The sequence below is a fragment of the Somniosus microcephalus genome, chromosome 11, assembly GCF_052327205.1.
Source record: "Somniosus microcephalus isolate GS21.2 chromosome 11, FLI_Smic_1.0, whole genome shotgun sequence".
Taxonomy (NCBI): Eukaryota; Metazoa; Chordata; class Chondrichthyes; order Squaliformes; family Somniosidae; genus Somniosus; species Somniosus microcephalus.
The window spans coordinates 230,328,317-230,346,794 of record NC_140997.1 but is presented as its reverse complement, the minus strand read 5'-3'; the positions used below and the strand labels follow the sequence as shown (position 1 = coordinate 230,346,794).

Below are 18,478 nucleotides of genomic sequence, written 5' to 3'. Positions count from 1 at the left end.
CCCAGTCCCGTTCACCCATCACCCCCTGTGCTCACTGCCCCGTGTCCTAACTCGCACCCAGTCCCGTTCACCCATCACCCCCTGTGCTCACTGCCCCGTGTCCTAACTCGCACCCAGTCCCGTTCACCCATCACCCCTGTGCTCGCTGACCTACATTGACAATTATCAACCTTGTTTTCAAATCCCTCCATGGCCTCATCCCTTCCTATCTCTGTAACCTCCTACAACCCTCCGCGATCTCTGCGCTCCTCCAATTCCGGCCTCTTGCGCCGCCCCGATTTTAATCACTCCACCATTGGTGGCCGTGCCTTCAACTCCCTCGGCCCTAAACTCTGAAATTCCCTCCCTAAATCTCTCTGCTGCTCTACCTCTCTCTCCTCCTTTAAGACGCTCCTTAAAACCTACCTCTTTGACCAAACTTTTGGTCATCTGTCCTATTAACTCCTTAATGTGGCGCAGTGTCAAATTTTGCTTGCTAACGCTCCCGCGAAGCGCCTTGGGAAGTTTTACTACTTTAAAGGCGTTGTATAAATGCAAGTTGTTGTTGCTGTTGCAAGGAGAACAATCCAAGCTTCTCGAGTCCCTCTGCATGACTGAAATCCCCCGTCCCTGGTACCATTCTGGTAATATGGCAGTGACTTATGATGCAGAGCCTTTGGTACACGGGGCAATGTGGTGACGACATAGGTTTACTCGTTACTTTCAGTGTCGCTCCGAGCTTAAAGAGTCTGCACAAAGTCCTCTAATGTCTTTCGAAGGAAGATCAGAATTACACTGATGCACGAATGTCCCTGTTTGCCAGGTTTTGATGTAAGTTCCAGAGACAATTACTGCAGTTCTCTTGCCATCCAGTTCCCTCCAGCTATGGAATATTCTGCCAACATCATGCGATCATGCTAATTAGCTCAGATCTGCCAGCCAGTATTAAGAATGGTCATTATTTCCATGCAAGAGGAGCTATGGAATGTACTGCACACTGTGCCCTCTGAGTACTTGAATGCCCTCTGTTGCTATTATCCTAATTATTGACAAGATCTCCGAGAATGGTTCCAGGGATGAGGGACTTCAGTTACGTGGATAGGCTGGAGAAGCTGGAGTTGTTCTCCTTAAAGCAGAGAAGGTTGAGAGGAGATTTGATAGAGGTGTTCAAAATCATGAGGGGTCTGGACAGAGTAGATAGAGAGAAACTGTTCCCATTGGCGGAAGGGTCAAGAGCCAGAGGACAGAGATTTAAGGTGATTGACAGAAGAACCAAAGGCGACATGAGGTAAAACTTTTTTGTGCAGCGAGTGGTTAGGATCTGGAATGCGCTGCCTGAAAGGGTGGTGGAGGCTGTAGTGTCCGTGTGTTGATAAAGACACTGAAGACAGGAGTTGGTTCATAGGTATTTACTAAGCAAAGTCTGGGGGGGGGGGTTCTAACGGATATACACAATATACAGGCTTATATAGCCCGAGTGGCAATTACCGGCATTACAGCACACCTGGGGCTCTTAAAGGCACATACACTACAATTCCTCCCCTTTTAGCTAACCAGTACATCATATTTTAAGTAATTATTAATTATATGTTATAAGCAAAATAATATACATTGCTGTAGTTAATTAATTATAAGTCAGTCTCTCAGGAGGCTTCCTGACTCAGTCCGGATAACGCCTCGGGGGTGTAGTAGTTTCTGGTGGTGTAGTAGGTTCTTCTGGCAAGGCTGATTCGGCTTGAATGCCAGTGTCGGGTTCATCGGGTTCCAGTATCACCGGATCGGAGGTAGATATGGGTATCTCTACTTCATCATTAGATGTATAGAGTTGTGGTGTAGGTTGTCCCTTTTCGGATGACTTTATGATTTGGTCAGCATGGCGCCTTATTATGCTTTCTCCGATGTCCACGGTATACATCAGTGGTCCTAGTCGTGTGCAGATAGTTCCAGGCTGCCATTTCTCGGTACGGTAGTCCCGGGCCAAAACTTGTTGACCTATCTGGAAGGTTCTAGTTGGCCTTTCATTCATGCCTTGAAACTGCCGGTTCTCCACGTCCCTTCTGATGTTGGGCTTGACCAAATCCAGCCGGCATCTTAGGTTTCTATTGAAGAACATCATGGCAGGAGTTTGGTTGGTAACCATATGTGTTGCATTCCTGTATGCGAACAAGAAGTTATCCACCTTGTGCTGAAGTTTTATGTCTTCATTACCCATGGCCTTTATGGCCTTCTTGAAGGTCTGGACAAACCTTTCAGCCAATCCATTGGTGGCGGGACGGTATGGGGCGGACGTGTAGTGCTTAACCCCATTGTTTTTTAAGAACTTTCTGAATTCTTCGGACACAAATTGCGGTCCATTATCAGAACATATCTGTTCCGGCAGCCCATTCCTGGCAAATATGGTCCTTAATACTGTGATGGTTTTTTCCGTGGTGGTGGAGGACATCTTTATTACCTCCGGCCATTTGGAGTGTGCATCAACCGCGATTAAGAACATTGAGTCCATAAATGGACCAGCAAAGTCGATGTGCACCCTTTGCCAGGGAGATGAGGGCCACTCCCATGGATGTAGAGGGGCTTGTGGTGGAGCGTTTTGGACCTTCTGGCATCCTAGGCAGCTCTTGGTCATTTCTTCGATGTCTCCATCGATACCTGGCCACCATACAAACACCCTAGCTAGGTTCTTCATTTTCACTCCACCCAGATGCCCCTCGTGAAGCTCCTTTAGCACTTTATCCTGGAGTTTGGGTGGAATTACCACTCTGGATCCACACATCAAGGTTCCTCGGCACACTGACAGCTGTTCTCTTCTTTGCGAGAATGCTGGCAACAGTGGTTTGCCATGTGCTGGCCATCCCTTCACTGTTAAATCGTAGACCCGTGAGAGAGTCGGGTCATTTCTCGTCTCCCTTTCAATGGCAGAATTTGTTACTGGTAGACATTCCACTATGGTAGAGTGGAACATCTCTACTGGGTCTACTGTAGGTGCCTCTTCTACGGTTGGCAACGGTAGGCACGATAAACCGTCAGCATTCCCATGCTGTTTTGATCCTTTGTATTCTATGTTGTATTGGTGTGCCCCTAGAAAAAGGGACCACCTCTGTAGCCTTTGCGCTGTCATAATGGGAACACCTTTTTTAGGATTGAATATGGAGATGAGGGGTTGATGGTCAGTCAACAAGGTAAATTTTTGTCCGTGTAGGTAATGGTTGAATTTCTTCACTCCCCATACCAGGCTGAGTGCTTCCCTGTCGATTTGGGCATAGTTACGCTCAGCTGAGTTTAATGAGCGTGACGCAAAAGCTATCGGCCGTTCTGAGCCATCAGGGAATTTATGGGATAATACTGCTCCTATGCCGTAAGGGGATGCATCGCACGCCAGTCTGATTGGCAGTGATGGGTTGTAATGAGTCAAAACTTCTTCGGATGTGATTAAGTCTTTGCATTTATGGAAGGCACGTTTGCAGTCTTCGTTCCATTTCCAAATCACTCCTGTTTGTAGAAGTTCATTAAGAGGGTGTAGAAGAGTTGATAAGTTCGGTAAAAATTTATGATAGTAATTTATTAATCCCAGGAACGACCTTAATTGTGAAACATTTTCAGGTGCTGGGGCTTTTATGACCGCTTCAATTTTTTCAGGTGACTTATGTAACCCTTCATTATTAATTATGTGGCCACAATATGGGGCCATAAATTCCAGGCCAGAAGCGTGAGTGCGGTCGGCTTACTCACGCTTCTGGCCGTTGGAAATGCCGGCGTTCAGCATGAACAGCGCATGCGGGGAACGCCGGCATTTCCAGACCTCGAGCGCATGCGACTGCACAGGCAGCGCTTGCGCAGTGAACTTCGTGGATTTCATTCATGAAATCCGTGAGGTTAAGTCCTTAGAAGTTACACTGAAAAAAAGCAAGTGTAAAGTGGTTCATTGGCTGCGGAGGAAGATATATTTTATCGTGGAGCTTTTGAAATGCAATATTTTTGTTTGGGAAAGGGAGGGAAGTTATTTTAAGAAATTTTAAGTAAGTTTTAAAGTTAAAATTTTTTTTTTTTTTAAAGGGTTTTCAGAACGGTAGGTAGAAGGAGCAATTGTGGCTGTGTGAATGGAATGTGAGAATGAGTTATGTATGTATGTCCACATATATTCCTTTACGTATATGTATGTATGTTTTATATTCCTTTACTATGAATGTATGTTTTTAATTATGATTTTCCAATAAGTTACTTTCTCTGAAAGTCATAATTAAATAATACATTCATACACATAAGTAAAGGAATATATACATAACACGCAAAGGAATATATACAGACATACATACTTTCAGAAGCTCCACGATAAGAAATATCTTCCTCCGCAGCCTCTGTAGCAACTGTACCCATGCTTTTTTCATGTGTAAGTTGTAATGACTGGACCTCACTGAAAGCATTAATGAAAGCGGCGAATTATACTGCGCACGCGCTGCCTGTGCAGTCGCACGCGTTCTGCCTCTGAACCCCTTCGTTCAGAGGACAGGAAATGCCGGTTTTCCCCACATGCACTGTGCATGCTGAAAACCGGCATTTCATCCGGCCAGATGCGTAAGTACCCCGACCGTACTAGCGCATTTGGAAGGGAATTATTGGGCCAACATTTTACATGTCAATAAAATAAAAAATTTAACACTTGCACGACTTGCCCCCTCGCATCTGCGACTGAGGGTCCAAGGAGGTGCATTGCGCAAGAGGTCATCATCGCACGTATCCTCACACTGTTCCCTTTGGGGAACTGTATGAAGTGGTGGAAGGATTTATGGCCGTGATTAACGCTCATTCCGTGACCGTAACCATCTTTGAACCAGCCATTAGGGTGGTTAGTCCTATGGCGGGAGGGTTTTACGGGCTCCCACAACCCATCTGAGGGGGGGGGGGGCCACCAACACCCACGGACGCAAGTATCCCGCTGGATGTCCACCCAGAATTTAAAGTTGGAGCTCCGACTCCACTTGCCGGGACTGTCTGGAGTGGGGTTCAAAACCCTACTCCTTCTGGCCCAGCGGCGGGGATGCTTACTGCTACGCAAAAGGCCCACTCCGCACAAAAGGTGACACCCATACGTTTCCTGCGCCTTTTCCCTCCCCGTGACTGGAGCCCTATGCTGCCATTTCACGTTGCTAATCGGATTGGGCCTTTGTCATAGCGGTAGGATCCCCGCCGCTGGGCCAGATCAGGGTAGGGTTTCGAACCCCGCTCCAGACAGTCCCGGCAAGTGGAGTCGGAGCTCCGGCTCTAAATTCTGGGTTGACATCCAGTGGGATATTTGCGTCCGTGGGTGTGGGTGGCCCCCTCTCCTTGTATAGCTTGTGGGAGCCCGTAAAACCCTCCCGCCATAGGACTAACCGCCCTAATGGCTGGTTCAAAGATGGTTACGGTCACGGAATGAGCGTTAATCACGGCCATAAATCCTTCCACCACTTCATACAGTTCCCCAAAGGGAACAGTGTGAAGACACGTATGACGACGACATTGCTAAATAAATAAATGGAATTAAAAAAATTCTTTTAGGGCTTTTAAAAGTCTTTAAATTGCTTTAATTCTCTTTAAAACTACTTCAGATTACTCAAAATAATGTAAACATTTTAAAAAGTTTATAAAAGTTACCAAAATCTTCAAAAAACTTCCAAAAACCTATTTAAACTGCTGCTTTGCATGTAAAAAAGCAAAGCAGCTTGACAGAAACATTGGGGGCGTGTCCAGTGAAACTGAGACCTCAAGGGGCGTGTCTCACTTACACTGCACGCTCCTGGGTCCGCGCTGGCTGCGCTCCTGGGCGGCGTGACGTCATACGCTGCCCGGGAATGTGCTTTCTATTTCTCCAAGTTCAGGCGTCCCAGAAGCTGATCGGCAGGAGCGCGGGGTAAGTGCAAATACGGGGCTTGCACGCGCTGCAAGCCCCGTTCTGGAATTTCTGGCCCATGATATCTGATTTTGGAAAAATTCGCACTTGGGGCGATTCGCTCGTAGGCCCCGTTCTTTCAGCCTAGTGAGCACCTGCTCCAAATTGGCAAGGTGCTCGTCGTCGTTTTCTCCTGTTACAAGGATGTCGTCTAGGTAGCATTGAGTCCCCGGAATCCCTTGCAGGACTTGCTCCATAGCTCTTTGCCAGATAGCTGGAGCTGATGCTACTCCAAAAACCAGTCGATTGTACTGGTACAGGCCTTTGTGTGTGTTTATCGTGAGATACTTTTTAGAGGCCTCCTCAACCTCCACCTGTAGATATGCCTGTGCCAAGTCAATTTTGGTGAAACGTTTCCCTCCGGATAGTGAGGCGAAAATATCTTCTATCCTCGGAAGAGGATACTGTACTGTGTGAAGGACTGGGTTTACAGTCACCTTGAAGTCTCCACAGATGCGAATTTTTCTCTGTTCTTCAGATTTATCTTTATTCAATGATTTTTTCATGACTGGAACAATGGGTGTTGCCCACTCGCTCCAATCTATTTTGGATAATACGCCTGCTTTTTCCAAATTCTCCAGCTCTGCCTCGACTGCTGGACGTATTGCGTATGGCACTGGTCTTGCCTTAAAAAATTTGGGAATTGCTGCATCTTCCACTTTTATTGAGGTGGTGATGCCTTTCAAGGTTCCTAGTTTCTCTTGAAACGCTTCTTTGGCGTTGGCCAAGATGTCTTTTAATCGTTCAGGTATGATGTCATCATTATTTTTTTTCTTACTGGTCACCGTCAGTGCCTGAATGAAGTGCCAGTCTAAACATATCTTTCTGATCCATTCACGTCCCAACAACGGTGGACCACCATCTTGCAGAATGTATAAATACAACTTTTGTATTTCTTTGCCGTTGTATACAACAGGCACCCTTATTTTTCCTTTGGGGTATACTTTCTGCCCCGTATATGTTTTTAAGATAACGGATGTGTCTTTTAGAGGTATATGCGAAAATAGCCTCTCGTAATCCCGTCGATTTATTACGGTTAGAGCTGATCCTGTATCTAGCTCCATTTTAACTGGGGACCCTGCTATCGTGAGGGTAACCCAAATGGTTTGGTAATCATCTTTGGCAAGTACATTATGTAATTTGAGACAGCTTAGTCTCTTGTTTTCGAAGTCGTTATCGCTCTTCTGGTCTTCGGAGCTACTGTCCGTCATCATTTGTACCTTCCTGTACTTTTCTTTATTGATTTTTTTTTTCTGTCTGTGGATTTATTTTGTCCAGATCGGCAATCTTTCCGCATTGCCTGCATGCTTTGTCCTTGAACCAGCAGTCCCTCTGGTTATGGGTGGATCTGTCGCAGCGATAACATCTTTCGAAACCCTGTGTCATTTCATGGGTGCCGAAGTCCTGTGTCTTTTGTTGTATCTCTGCAGCTCCTCTTGCTGCTGCTTCGTATGATACAGCCATACGGAAAGCTTTGTCCAATGTTAAATCTTTTTCAGAAAGCAGCCTTTTTTGTGTTCCTTCACTTAAGAGACTGCAAACGAATTTGTCTCGAAGATAATCTGATAGTCCTGCCCCGAATTGGCAGTACTTTAAGAACTTTAAAATTCTTGTCCTTTGGTTTGGCTGGAGTGATTAAATTTCGTAACAGCCCGTATGCCTTTGCGCCCATTAAGTTCAGGAGTATTGAAGCTTTTTTTTCATCTTCTATTCCATTTGCAGTGCAATATACCTCTACTCTTTCCACGTATGTGGTCCAATCCTCTATTTCGCTATCAAAAGCATCAATATTGCCAGACTTAGGCATTTCAGAAAAGATATGGCGCTTCCCGTGCTTTTTTTTCTTTTCTGCAGCAAAGATATGGCGCTTCCCGCGCTTTCCCGCCTCTGCTGCCGATGACAACGCTGTTTACTGCGGTTTCCGTTCTTTTTTTTTTTTAATTTACTGTCGGAGACTCGTTCCCGCCGGAGTTTCTCTCCAGGTTTGAACGCTGACCTGCTTGCCGCGCCGGCCATCTCCCGAGTGCTCCCTCCCAGTCCATTATTGCTTGCCTCCGATTTCGCTGCCTGTCTCAGCTGTAGAGCCAGCCGCTGGAGCCCCAGCCTGATGCCCAGGAAGGATTAGCGCAGTACCTGCCACCAGCTTGGCCAGCTGGTGAAACCACAGCTTCTCTCACTTCCTTGAGTCTTCTGGACGCCCGAGGAATCGATGTCCTTGAGGTGCTGCCGAATTGCAGGTAAGTCCATTTCCACTTCGTCGCCACTGTAGTGTCCGTGTGTTGATAAAGACACTGAAGACAGGAGTTGGTTCATAGGTATTTACTAAGCAAAGTCTGGGGGGGTTCTAACGGATATACACAATATACAGGCTTATATAGCCCGAGTGGCAATTACCGGCATTACAGCACACCTGGGGCTCTTAAAGGCACATACACTACAGAGGCAGATTCAATTGTGGCTTTCAAAAGGGAATTGGATAAGTACCTGAAGGAAAAACGTTTGCAGGGCTACGGGGAAAGGGCGGGGGAGTGGGACTAGCTGAAGTGCTCTTACAGAAAGCCAGCATGGGCTCGACAGGCCGAAAGGCCTCCTACTGTGCTGTAACCATTCTATGGGGGCGAATTTCCCACCGGAGGCAGGTTGGAGACGGGTTCCGAACCCGCACTCATGTTTTCTGATTTTCCCAACTTTCCCGCCTCCAAACCCGCCTCCTCGGGGCAACAGAAAATCACCCCCTATGATTCTAAGATCCATCTAGTTCGCCTTATACCATTACCTACATTAAGTGAAATCCATTTAATTGATATAATTGCCTTCAATTATTTTTAACGGCTGGCCACTTATCATTATGCTGTATGATATTTTGTTTGCATTATGTATAAATCGTTAACAAGTCCCAGATTTGAAACCCGGTCTGCACTGTGTTAGCGAATCTCCGCCGAGGCAATGATTATACATTTAGCCTATGTGCTCTTGGGCTAGGGAACGGGGGAGAAATGGGGGTCACTGCTCTTGATGGCGAGCCAATGACTGCTGCTGCAAAGTACGTTGCCTGGCCGCAATGCCCTCTGCGGTCGAACAGCCCGGTGACGCTCACTTTGCAGACTCACACACGAAGAATGAGAAATTGCAAGGGTTCCTGGCGGGCTGGCATGGCGGTTCCTGGGGGGCTGGCATGGCCCGTGGGACCTGCACCCCGACAGATTACTCTTCCGGAAGGTGAAATAACATACAACAGGATCTCCAATGGGGGTTAAAAAAAACCTTGTTTACACTTAAAAGAAAGACTTGCATTTCTATAGCGCCTTTCGCGACCACCAGACATCACAAAGTGCTTTACAGCCAATTAAGTACTTTTTGAAGTACTTTCACTGTTGTAATGTAGGAAACGCAGCAGCCAGTTTGCGCATAGAAAGGTCCCACAAACAGCAATGTGATAATGACCAGATAATCTGTTTTAGCAATGTTGATTGAGGAATAAATATTAGCCAGGACACCTCCCCTGCTCTTCTTCAGAATAGTGCCATGGGATCTTTTACGGTCACCTGAGAAAGCAGACGGGGGCCTCGGTTTAACGTCTCATCCGAAAGACAGCACCTCCGACAGTGCAGCGCTCCCTCAGCACTGCACTGGAGTGACAGCTTAGATTTTTGTGCTCAAGTCTCTGGAGTGGGACTTGAACCCACAACCTTCTGACTCCAAGGTAAGGGCGCTACCAACTGAGTCACAGCTGACACTATGAACTTGCACAAGAAGTCTGGTGACACTAGCAAGCTCCTCACTAATGTGACTGGGTCACAGGGAGTTAGTGCATCACAAGAGAGCGTGGGAACACTACCCAGACCATCGAGCTCACTCCTTCCATAGACCATGAACAAGCTGCTCAATGTAAATTCTGCTCAAACCCAATTCATTTCTTGAGGAAAGTCACATAAAGTTTCTCCTTGGCCCACAAACCTATATTGTTCAAAACCCAAGAACACCATTCCGACCTTACATTCTACACCGTAATCTCTGACCACTTGTCTTCTCTCACATGGTGTTTCCCAGGAGCTTAACAAACTTTATGTTCCACAACAATATTCAAACTCCTCTATCTGTACTTATCCTCAAACCCATGGAGAAAGAATCTGCATTTATATAGCGCCTTTCACAACCTCAGGACATCCCAAAGCACTTTACAGTCAATGAAGAACTTTTGGAGTGTAGTCACTGTTGTAACGTGGGAAGCACAGCAGCCAATTTTACGCACAGCAAGCTCCCACAAACAGAAATGAGATAAGTGACCAGATAATCTGTTTTAGTGATTGACATAAGAAAACTACTAGGCACTTGGTCTAAGCATTAAACAAAGCTTTAATCAACCGTTTTACAACATGGAGGTCTAGTTGTGTCCTTCACGAGTTCCTGTTAAGAATGTCCTGCGCAAGCTGGGCCCGTGCCCGAGTATTTATACTCTCCCTGGACAGCGCCACCCGCAGGCCGCTCAGTATTATTTCATTAGTCTTTCTTTCATGAATGACTGATTCTTGTCAGTGATGTTGGTTAAAATCATAGAATCATAAAATCATAGAATGATACAGCACAGAAGGAGGCCATTCGGCCCATCGTACCAGTGCCGGCTCTTTGGTACAGCTATTCGATTAGTCACACTCCCCCTGCTCTCTCCCCATAGCCCTATACATTTTTTCCCTTCATGTATTTATCCAATTTTCTTTTGAAAGTTACTATTGAATCTGCTTCCACCGCCCTTTCAGGCAGTGCATTCCAGATCACAACAACTCGCCGTGTAAAAAAATGTTTCCTCATGTCGCCTCTGGTTCTTTTGCCAAGCACCTTCAATCTGTGTCCCTTGGTTACCAACCCTCCTGCCACTGGAAACAGTTTTTCCTTATTTACTCTTATCAAAACCCTTCATGTTTTTGAATACCTCTATTAAATCTCCTTTCACCCTTCTCTGCTCCAAGGAGAACAACCCCAGCTTCTCCAGTCTCTCCACATAACTGAAGTTCCTCATCCCCTGGTACCATTCCAGTGAATCTTCTCTGCACCTTCTCTAAGAGATTAACATCCTTCCTAAAGTGCGGTGCTCAGAATTGGACACAAGACTCTAGTTGAGGCCTAACCAGTGATTTATAAAGGTTTAGCGTAACTTCCTTGCTTTTGTACCCCATACCTCTATTTATATGTTTATGTTTATGTTAATGCATTACAAGCCAAATGAATGTTGAATGTTTAAATGTCTTAATCTAAATGTACACTCTCGGGAGCCGCAAGCCTACATTTCGTTGTACTGCACTTGTGCACTAACAATGACAATAAAGTTGATTATTATTATTATTATTATTAAAGGTAAGGATCCCATCTGCTTTTTAACAGCCTTCTCAACTTGTCCTGCCACCTTCAAAGAATAGTCTACATACACCCCAACTCTATCTGTTCCTGCACCCCCTTTAAAATTGTACCATTTCGTTTATATTGCCTCTCCTCGTTCTTCCTACCAAAATGCATCATAGAGTCATAACAGCACAGAAACATAGAAACATAGTAAACATAGAAGATAGGAGCAGGAGTAGGCCATTCGGCCCTTCGAGCCTGCTCCGCCATTCAATGAGATCATGGCTGATCATCCAAATTCAGTACCCTGTCCCTGCCTTCTCCCCATATCCTTTGATCCCTTTAGCCTTAAGAAATATATCCAACTCTTTCTTGAATATATTTAATGAACTGGCCTCCACCGCCCTCTGTGGCAGAGAATTCCACAGGTTCACCACTCTCTGGGTGAAGAAATTCCTCCTCATTTCAGTCCTAAATGGCTTACCCCTTATCCTTAGACTGTGACCCCTGGTTCTGCACTCCCCGGCCATCAGAAACATCCTTCCTGCATCTAGTCTGTCCAGGCCTGACAGAATTTTATAGGTTTCGATGAGATCCCCTCTCAATCTTCTAAACTCCAGTGAGTATAAGCCCAATCGACACAATCTCTCCTCATACGTCATTCCTGCCATCCCAGGTATCAGCCTGGTGAATCTTCGCTGCACTCCTTCCATGGCAAGAACGTCCTTCCTCAGGTAAGGCGACCAAAACTGCACACAATACTCAAGGTGCGGTCTCACCAAGGCCCTGTACAACTGTAGCAAGACATCCTTGTTCCTGTACTCGAACCCTCTTGCTACGAAGGCCAACATACCATTTGCCTTCTTAACCGCCTGCTGCACCTGCATGCTTATCTTCAGCGACTGGTGCACAAGAACACCCAGGTCTCTTTGCACTTCCCCTTCTCCCAATCTATTGCCATTCAAATAATAATCTGCCTTCCTGTTTTTGCCACCAAAGTGGATAACCTCACATTTATCCACATTATAGTGCATTTGCCATGTTTTTGCCCAATCACCCAACCTGTCCAAATCGTACTGGAGTTTCACGACATCCTCCTCACAGCTTACCCTCCCACCCAGCTTTGTGTCGTCTGCAAATTTGGAGATATTACATCCAATTCCCTCGTCCAGATCATTAATATATATTGTGAACAGCTGGGGTCCTAGGACCGATCCTTGCGGTACCCCACTAGTCACTGCCTGCCACTCGGAAAACGACCCGTTTATTCCAACTCTTTGCTTTCTGTCCGCCAACCAGTTGTCTATCCAAGTCAATACCTTGCCCCCAATCCCATGTGCCTTAATTTTGCACGCTAATCTCTTACGTGGGACCTTATCGAAAGCCTTCTGAAAGTCCAAATACACCACATCCACTGGTTCTCCCTTATCTATTTTACCAGTTACATCCTCAAAAAATTCCAGTAGATTAGTCAAGCATGATTTACCTTTTGTAAATCCATGTTGACTTTGTCCGATCCTGTCACTGCTTTCCAAGTGCTCTGCTATTACATCTTTTATAATAGACTCTAGCATTTTCCCCACTACCGATGTCAGGCTTACCGGTCTATAATTCCCCACTTTTTCTCTACCACCTTTTTTGAATAGTGGGGTAACATTAGCTACCCTCCAATCCATGGGTACTGTTCCAGAGTCTATCGAGTTCTGGAAGATGACCAGCAATGCATCTACTATTTCTAGGGCCACTTCCTTAAGTACCCTGGGATGTAGATTATCAGGCCCTGGGGATTTATCGGCCTTCAGTCCCATCAATTTTCCTAACACCATTTCCCTACAAATACTGATTTCTTTCAGTTCCACCCTTTCAGCAGACCCTATGTTCCCCAGCATCTCTGGGAGGTTATTTGTGTCCTCCTTTGTGAAGACAGAACCAAAGTATGAATTTAGTTGGTCTGCCATTTCTTTGTTTCCCATTATAAATTCCCCTGATTCTGACTGCAAGGGACCTACGCTTGACTTCACCAATCTTTTTCTCTTCACATATCTATAAAAGCTTTTACAGTCAGTTTTTATGTTCCCTGCAAGCTTACTCTCATACTCTATTTTCCCTTTCTTAATTAATCCCTTTGTCCTCCTTTGTTGAATCCTAAACTGCTCCCAATCCTCAGGATTATTGCTTTTTCTGGCCAATTTATGTGTCGTCTCCTTGAATCTTATGCTATCCCTAATTTCCCTTGTTAGCCAGGGCCATTCAGCCCATCGAGTCTGTGCCGACTCTCTGTAGAGCAATCCAGTCAGTCCCATTCCCCCGTTCTATCCCCGTAGCCCTGCAAGTTTATAAGAACATAAGAATTAGGAGCAGGAGTAGGCCACACGGCCCCTCGAGCCTGTTCTGCCATTCAATACGATCACGGCTGATCATCGACCTCAACTCCACTTTTCTGCCCGACCTCCATATCCCTTGATTCCCCTAGAGTCCAAAAATCTATCGATCTCAGCCTTGAATATACTCAAAGACTCAGCATCCACAGCCCTCTGGGGCAGAGAATTCCAAAGATTCACAACCCTCTGAGTGAAGACATCCCAGGAATCAATCTAGTGAACCTTCATTGCACCGCCTCCAAGACAAGTATATCCTTCCTTAGATAAGGAGACCAGAACTGTGCACAGTACTCCAGGTGTGGTCTCACCAAGGCCCCTGTACAATTGGAGCAAGACTTCCTTACTCTTATACTCCAACCCCCTTGCAATAAAGGCCAACATGCCATTTGCCTTCCTTATTGCTTGCTGTACCTGCATTCTAGCTTTCTGTGTTTCTTGCACGAGGACACCCAAATCTCTCTGAACACCAACATTTGAAAGTTTCTCACCATTTAAAAAATATTCTGTTTTTCTATTCTTCCTACCAAAGTGAAGAACCTCATATTTCCCTACATTATACTCCATCTGCCACCTTACTGCCCACTCACTCAGTCTATCTATATCCCTTTGCAGACTCTGTGTTCTCCTCACAGCTTACTGTCCCACCTAGCTTTGTATCGTCAGCAAACTTGGATACATTACACTCGGTCCCTTCATCTAGGTTAATAATATAGATTGTAAATTGCTGAGGCCCCAACACTGATCCTTGCGGCACCCCACTAGTTACAGCCTGCCAACCTGAAAAAAATCCGTTTATCCCTACTCTCTGTTTTCTGTCCGTTAACCAATCCTCCATCCATGCTACTATATTACCCCCAACCCCATGAGCCCTAATCTTGTGTAATAACCTTTTAAGTGGCATCTTATCAAATGCCTTTGGGAAATCCAAATATACTACATCCACTGGTTCCCCTTTATCTACCCTGCTAGTTACATCCTCAAAAAACTCTAATAAATTTGTCAAATACGATTTCCCTTTCATAAAACCACGTTGACTCTGCCTAATCATGTTCTGATTTTCTAAGTGCCCTGATACCACTTCCTTAACAATGGATTCCAGCATTTTCCCGATGACTGATGTCAGGCTAACTGGCCTGTAGTTCCCTGTTTTTCCTCTCCCTACTTTCTTGAATAGCGGTGTTACATTTGCTACCTTCCAACCCGCTGGGACCATTCTAGAATCTAGGGAATTTTGGAAGATCAAAACCAATGCATCCACTATCTCTTCAGCCACCTCTTTTAGAACCCTAGGATGTAGGCCATCAGGTTCAGAGGATTTGTCGGCTTTAAATTCCATTAGTTTCTCTAGTACTTTTTCTCTACTTATATTAATTACGTTAAGTTCCTCACCCTCATTAGGCCCTTGGTTCCCCACCATTTTTGATATGCTTTTTGTGTCTTCTACTGTGAAGACAGATACAAAATATTTGTTTAACGTTTCTGCCATTTCCTTATTCCCCATAATAATTTCTCCTGTTTCAGCCTCTAAGGGACCAACGTTTACTTTTGCTACTCTTTTCCTTTTTACATACTTTAGAAACTCTTACAATCTGCTTTTATATTTCTTGCTAGTTTTCTCTCATATTCTATTTTTTTCCCTTTTTATCAATTTTTTGTTCAACCTTTGCTGGTTTCTGAAACTCTCCCAATCCTCAGATTTAGTATTATTCTTTGCAACATTATAAGCTTCTTCTTTCAATCTAATGCCATCCTTAACTTCTATTAGTTAGTCACGGTTGGATCACTTTTCCCGTGGAGTTTTTGTTTCTCAATGGAATATATTTTTGTTGAGAATTATGAAATATTTCTTTAAATGCTAGCTACTGCGTATCTACCGTCATACCTTTTAATCTATTTTTCCCAATTTACCCTAACCAACTCGTTCCATGACATATTGTTCTCTCCAGGGATCTTTTACACCCACCCAAGAGGCCAGACAGGCTCTGGGTTTAACATCTCATCCACACCTCCGACAGTGCAGCACTCCCTCAGCACGCACTGAAGTGTCAGCCTAGATTTTTGTGCTCAAGTCTCTGGAGTGGGACTTGAACCCACAACCGTCTGACTCAGAGGCAGGAGTGCTATCCACTGAGCCACGGTTCAGGTGATTAATTGGCCCAGCTGAATGAGTTAACAACCGTGCACCACAAATAAATTAAGCAACACAAAAACACCCTTTAAAACATCTTACTGATTATCTCCATCATAGCTTTATTTAACCTCACATTTCAAATTTCTCAAAAATACACCTTTTAGGTGTCAGCTGTGGCTCAGTGGGTAGCACTCTCTCTCGCCTCTGAGTCAGAAGGTTGTGGGTTCAAGTCCCCACTCCAGAGGCTTGAGCACAAAAATCTAGGCTGACACTCCCAGTGCAGCGCTGAGGGAGAACTCTGCCGTCTTTCGGATGAGACGTTAAACCGCAACCCCGTCTGCTCTCTCAGGTTGGACGCAAAAGATCCCGTGGCACTCTTTCGAAGAAGAGCAGGAGAGTTCTCCCCGCTAGCTGGTATTCTGACCAATATTTATCCCTCAATCAATATCACTAAAATCAGGTTATCTGGTCGTTATCACATCAGTTTGTGGGAGCTTGCTGTGTGCAAATCAGCTGCTGCGTTTCCCACATTACAACAGTGACTACATTTTAAAAATAAAAGTACTGAGGTTGCGAAAGGCGCTATATAAATGCAAGTTTTTTCATTCATGTGTCAATGAATTAATCCCATGCTCCATCTCCTGAGGTTTTGAAAGCGGAGCAGGAAATCTCACCTTTAATGAAATAATTCTCAGCAATATTTTTACAGACTCTTTACATCCCCCCCCCCCACCGCCCCCCCACCACCCACCCCCAGATCTGTAAACTTTCCTTGTTTAAAAAAAAATCTCTCTTCCCCTCCAAAGAGGGAGAGGGGGGAGGGGTGGGTGGGGAAAAGACTTTCACTTACCCAATGCACAAAGGAGATACTGTGTGAGGCTCATGGTTGCGGTGGAGAGAGAGAGAGAGGAGGGGAAGAGGATGTTTTTTTTTCTGTCTTCTTGCTGCTGAATGAATCTGTCTCGTTCTTGATCCTAAGATCTCTTTCTGTAACGGTTTGAACAGCAGCCTCCGGACGCCTGGTCCCTCGACCTTTCTGTCCTTGCAACAAAGATCAATTGCAGAGAGAGATAAGATTACTGATCATTAAAAAATTATATATATATATATTTCAATCAGTCACAGGCGCGCAGCCTCCCAGATATCTCCAGGGCAATTGCAGCCCCTTGCTTGCAAGACTGGATGAATGAAACTTACATGCAATTAATTTCACAAATGCATCTTCCCCCCACCACCACCACCAGCAGCAGCACCCCGCCCTGTCTCCTCTCCTCCGTTTGTTGTTGGGGGGGGGGGGGGAAACTATTGCAAATAAGTTGTCCTCTTCTGCCCCCTCCACGGCGAGTTTCTGTAGAAATGCTGATCCCTGGGATTTGCAGACAGAAAAGCGGAATAATTCCACTGATGATTGCGCAGTGTCTGTCCTCCCGGTCAAATTTTATCCGCTTCTGGGTCCTAACTTCCGCCTGACACTACCGTGATGCGCAAAATTTGGGATGAGTCTGCCCCAGTGACATGCAACTTTATAATGTCAACATATTTGTCACATTCCCCCCTTCTTCGTGCCTCGCCCCATCACCCCCACCCCAGACAAAACAAGGTCTCATTCGCACGTATAACATATAAGATTCTGAGGGGGATTGACAGGATAGATGCCGAGAGAGTCTAGAACTAGAGGGCATAGGCTCAGGATAAGGGGTCGGCCATTTAGGACTGAGATGAGGAGGAATTTCTTCACTCAGAGGGTTGTGAATCTTTGGAATTCTCAACTGGAGTATTGTGTCCAATTCTGGGCACCGCACTTTAGGACGGATGTGAAGGCCTTAGAGAGGGTGCAGAGAAGATTAACGAGAATGGTCCCAGGGATGAGGGACTTCAGTTACGTGGATAGACTGGAGAAGCTGGGGTTGTTCTCCTTAGAGCAGGGAAGGTTGAGAGGAGATTTGATAGAGGTGTTCAAAATCATGAGGGGTCTGGACAGAGCAGATAGAGAGAAACTGTTCCCATTGGCGGAAGGGTCGAGAACCAGAGGACACAGATTTAAGGTGATTGGCTAAAGAACCAAAGGCGACATGAGGAAAAACATTTTTACGCAGCGAGTGGTTAGGATCTGGAATGCACTGCCTGAGAGGGTGGTGGAGGCAGATTCAATTCAAAAGGGAATTGGATAAGTACCTGAAGGAAAAAAATTTGCAGTGCTACGGGGAAAGGGCGGGGGAGTGGGACTAGCTGAAGTGCTCTTGCAGAGAGCCGGCACAGGCTCGATGGGCTGAATGGTCGCCTTCTGTGCTGTAACCATTCTATGATTCTTTACCGCAAAGGGCTGTGGATGCTCAGTCATTGAGGATATTCAAGGCTGAGATCGATAGATTTTTGGACTCTAGGGGAATCGAGGGATATGGGGATTGGGCTGGAAAGCGGAGTTGAGGTCGAAGATCAGCCATGATCTTATTGAATGGCGGAGCAGGCTCGAGGGGCCGAATGGCCAACTCCTGCTCCTAATTCTTATGTTCTTATAGGGGAACTTTTACTTCATGTGGCATTTTTGGTTTTCATTTAGAAAGTGGTAGAATATCCTAAAGTCAAAATCCTCCTAGTGTAATAATAACAGTATTTGACCTGTTCAGCCACCCTAAAGCAGTAACCTTGGCTATATTTAGACATGCACAGAAGGAGGCCATTCAGCCCATCGTGCCTGTGCCGGCTCTTTGAAAGAGCTCTCCA

General features: G+C 45.5%; 1 protein-coding gene across 4 annotated transcripts in view; it reads right to left on the bottom strand.

Annotated features, from left to right (window-relative positions):
• Positions 1-17,182, bottom strand: part of podxl2 (podocalyxin-like 2) — a 95,292-nt gene extending 78,110 nt beyond the window's left edge. For 3 of the 4 annotated variants that reach the window (XM_086002093.1, XM_086002096.1, XM_086002095.1), the window contains exons 1-2: positions 16,952-17,182; positions 16,605-16,795 (exon numbers count right to left, since the gene is read on the bottom strand). In XM_086002093.1, the coding sequence (XP_085858219.1) occupies positions 16,605-16,638 (34 nt within the window). In that variant the 5' untranslated portion in view covers positions 16,639-16,795; positions 16,952-17,182. The remainder of the gene's footprint in view (positions 1-16,604; positions 16,796-16,951) is intronic. The other variant, XM_086002094.1, reaches the window with a different exon arrangement.
• Between the last annotated feature and the right edge of the window lie 1,296 nt (positions 17,183-18,478).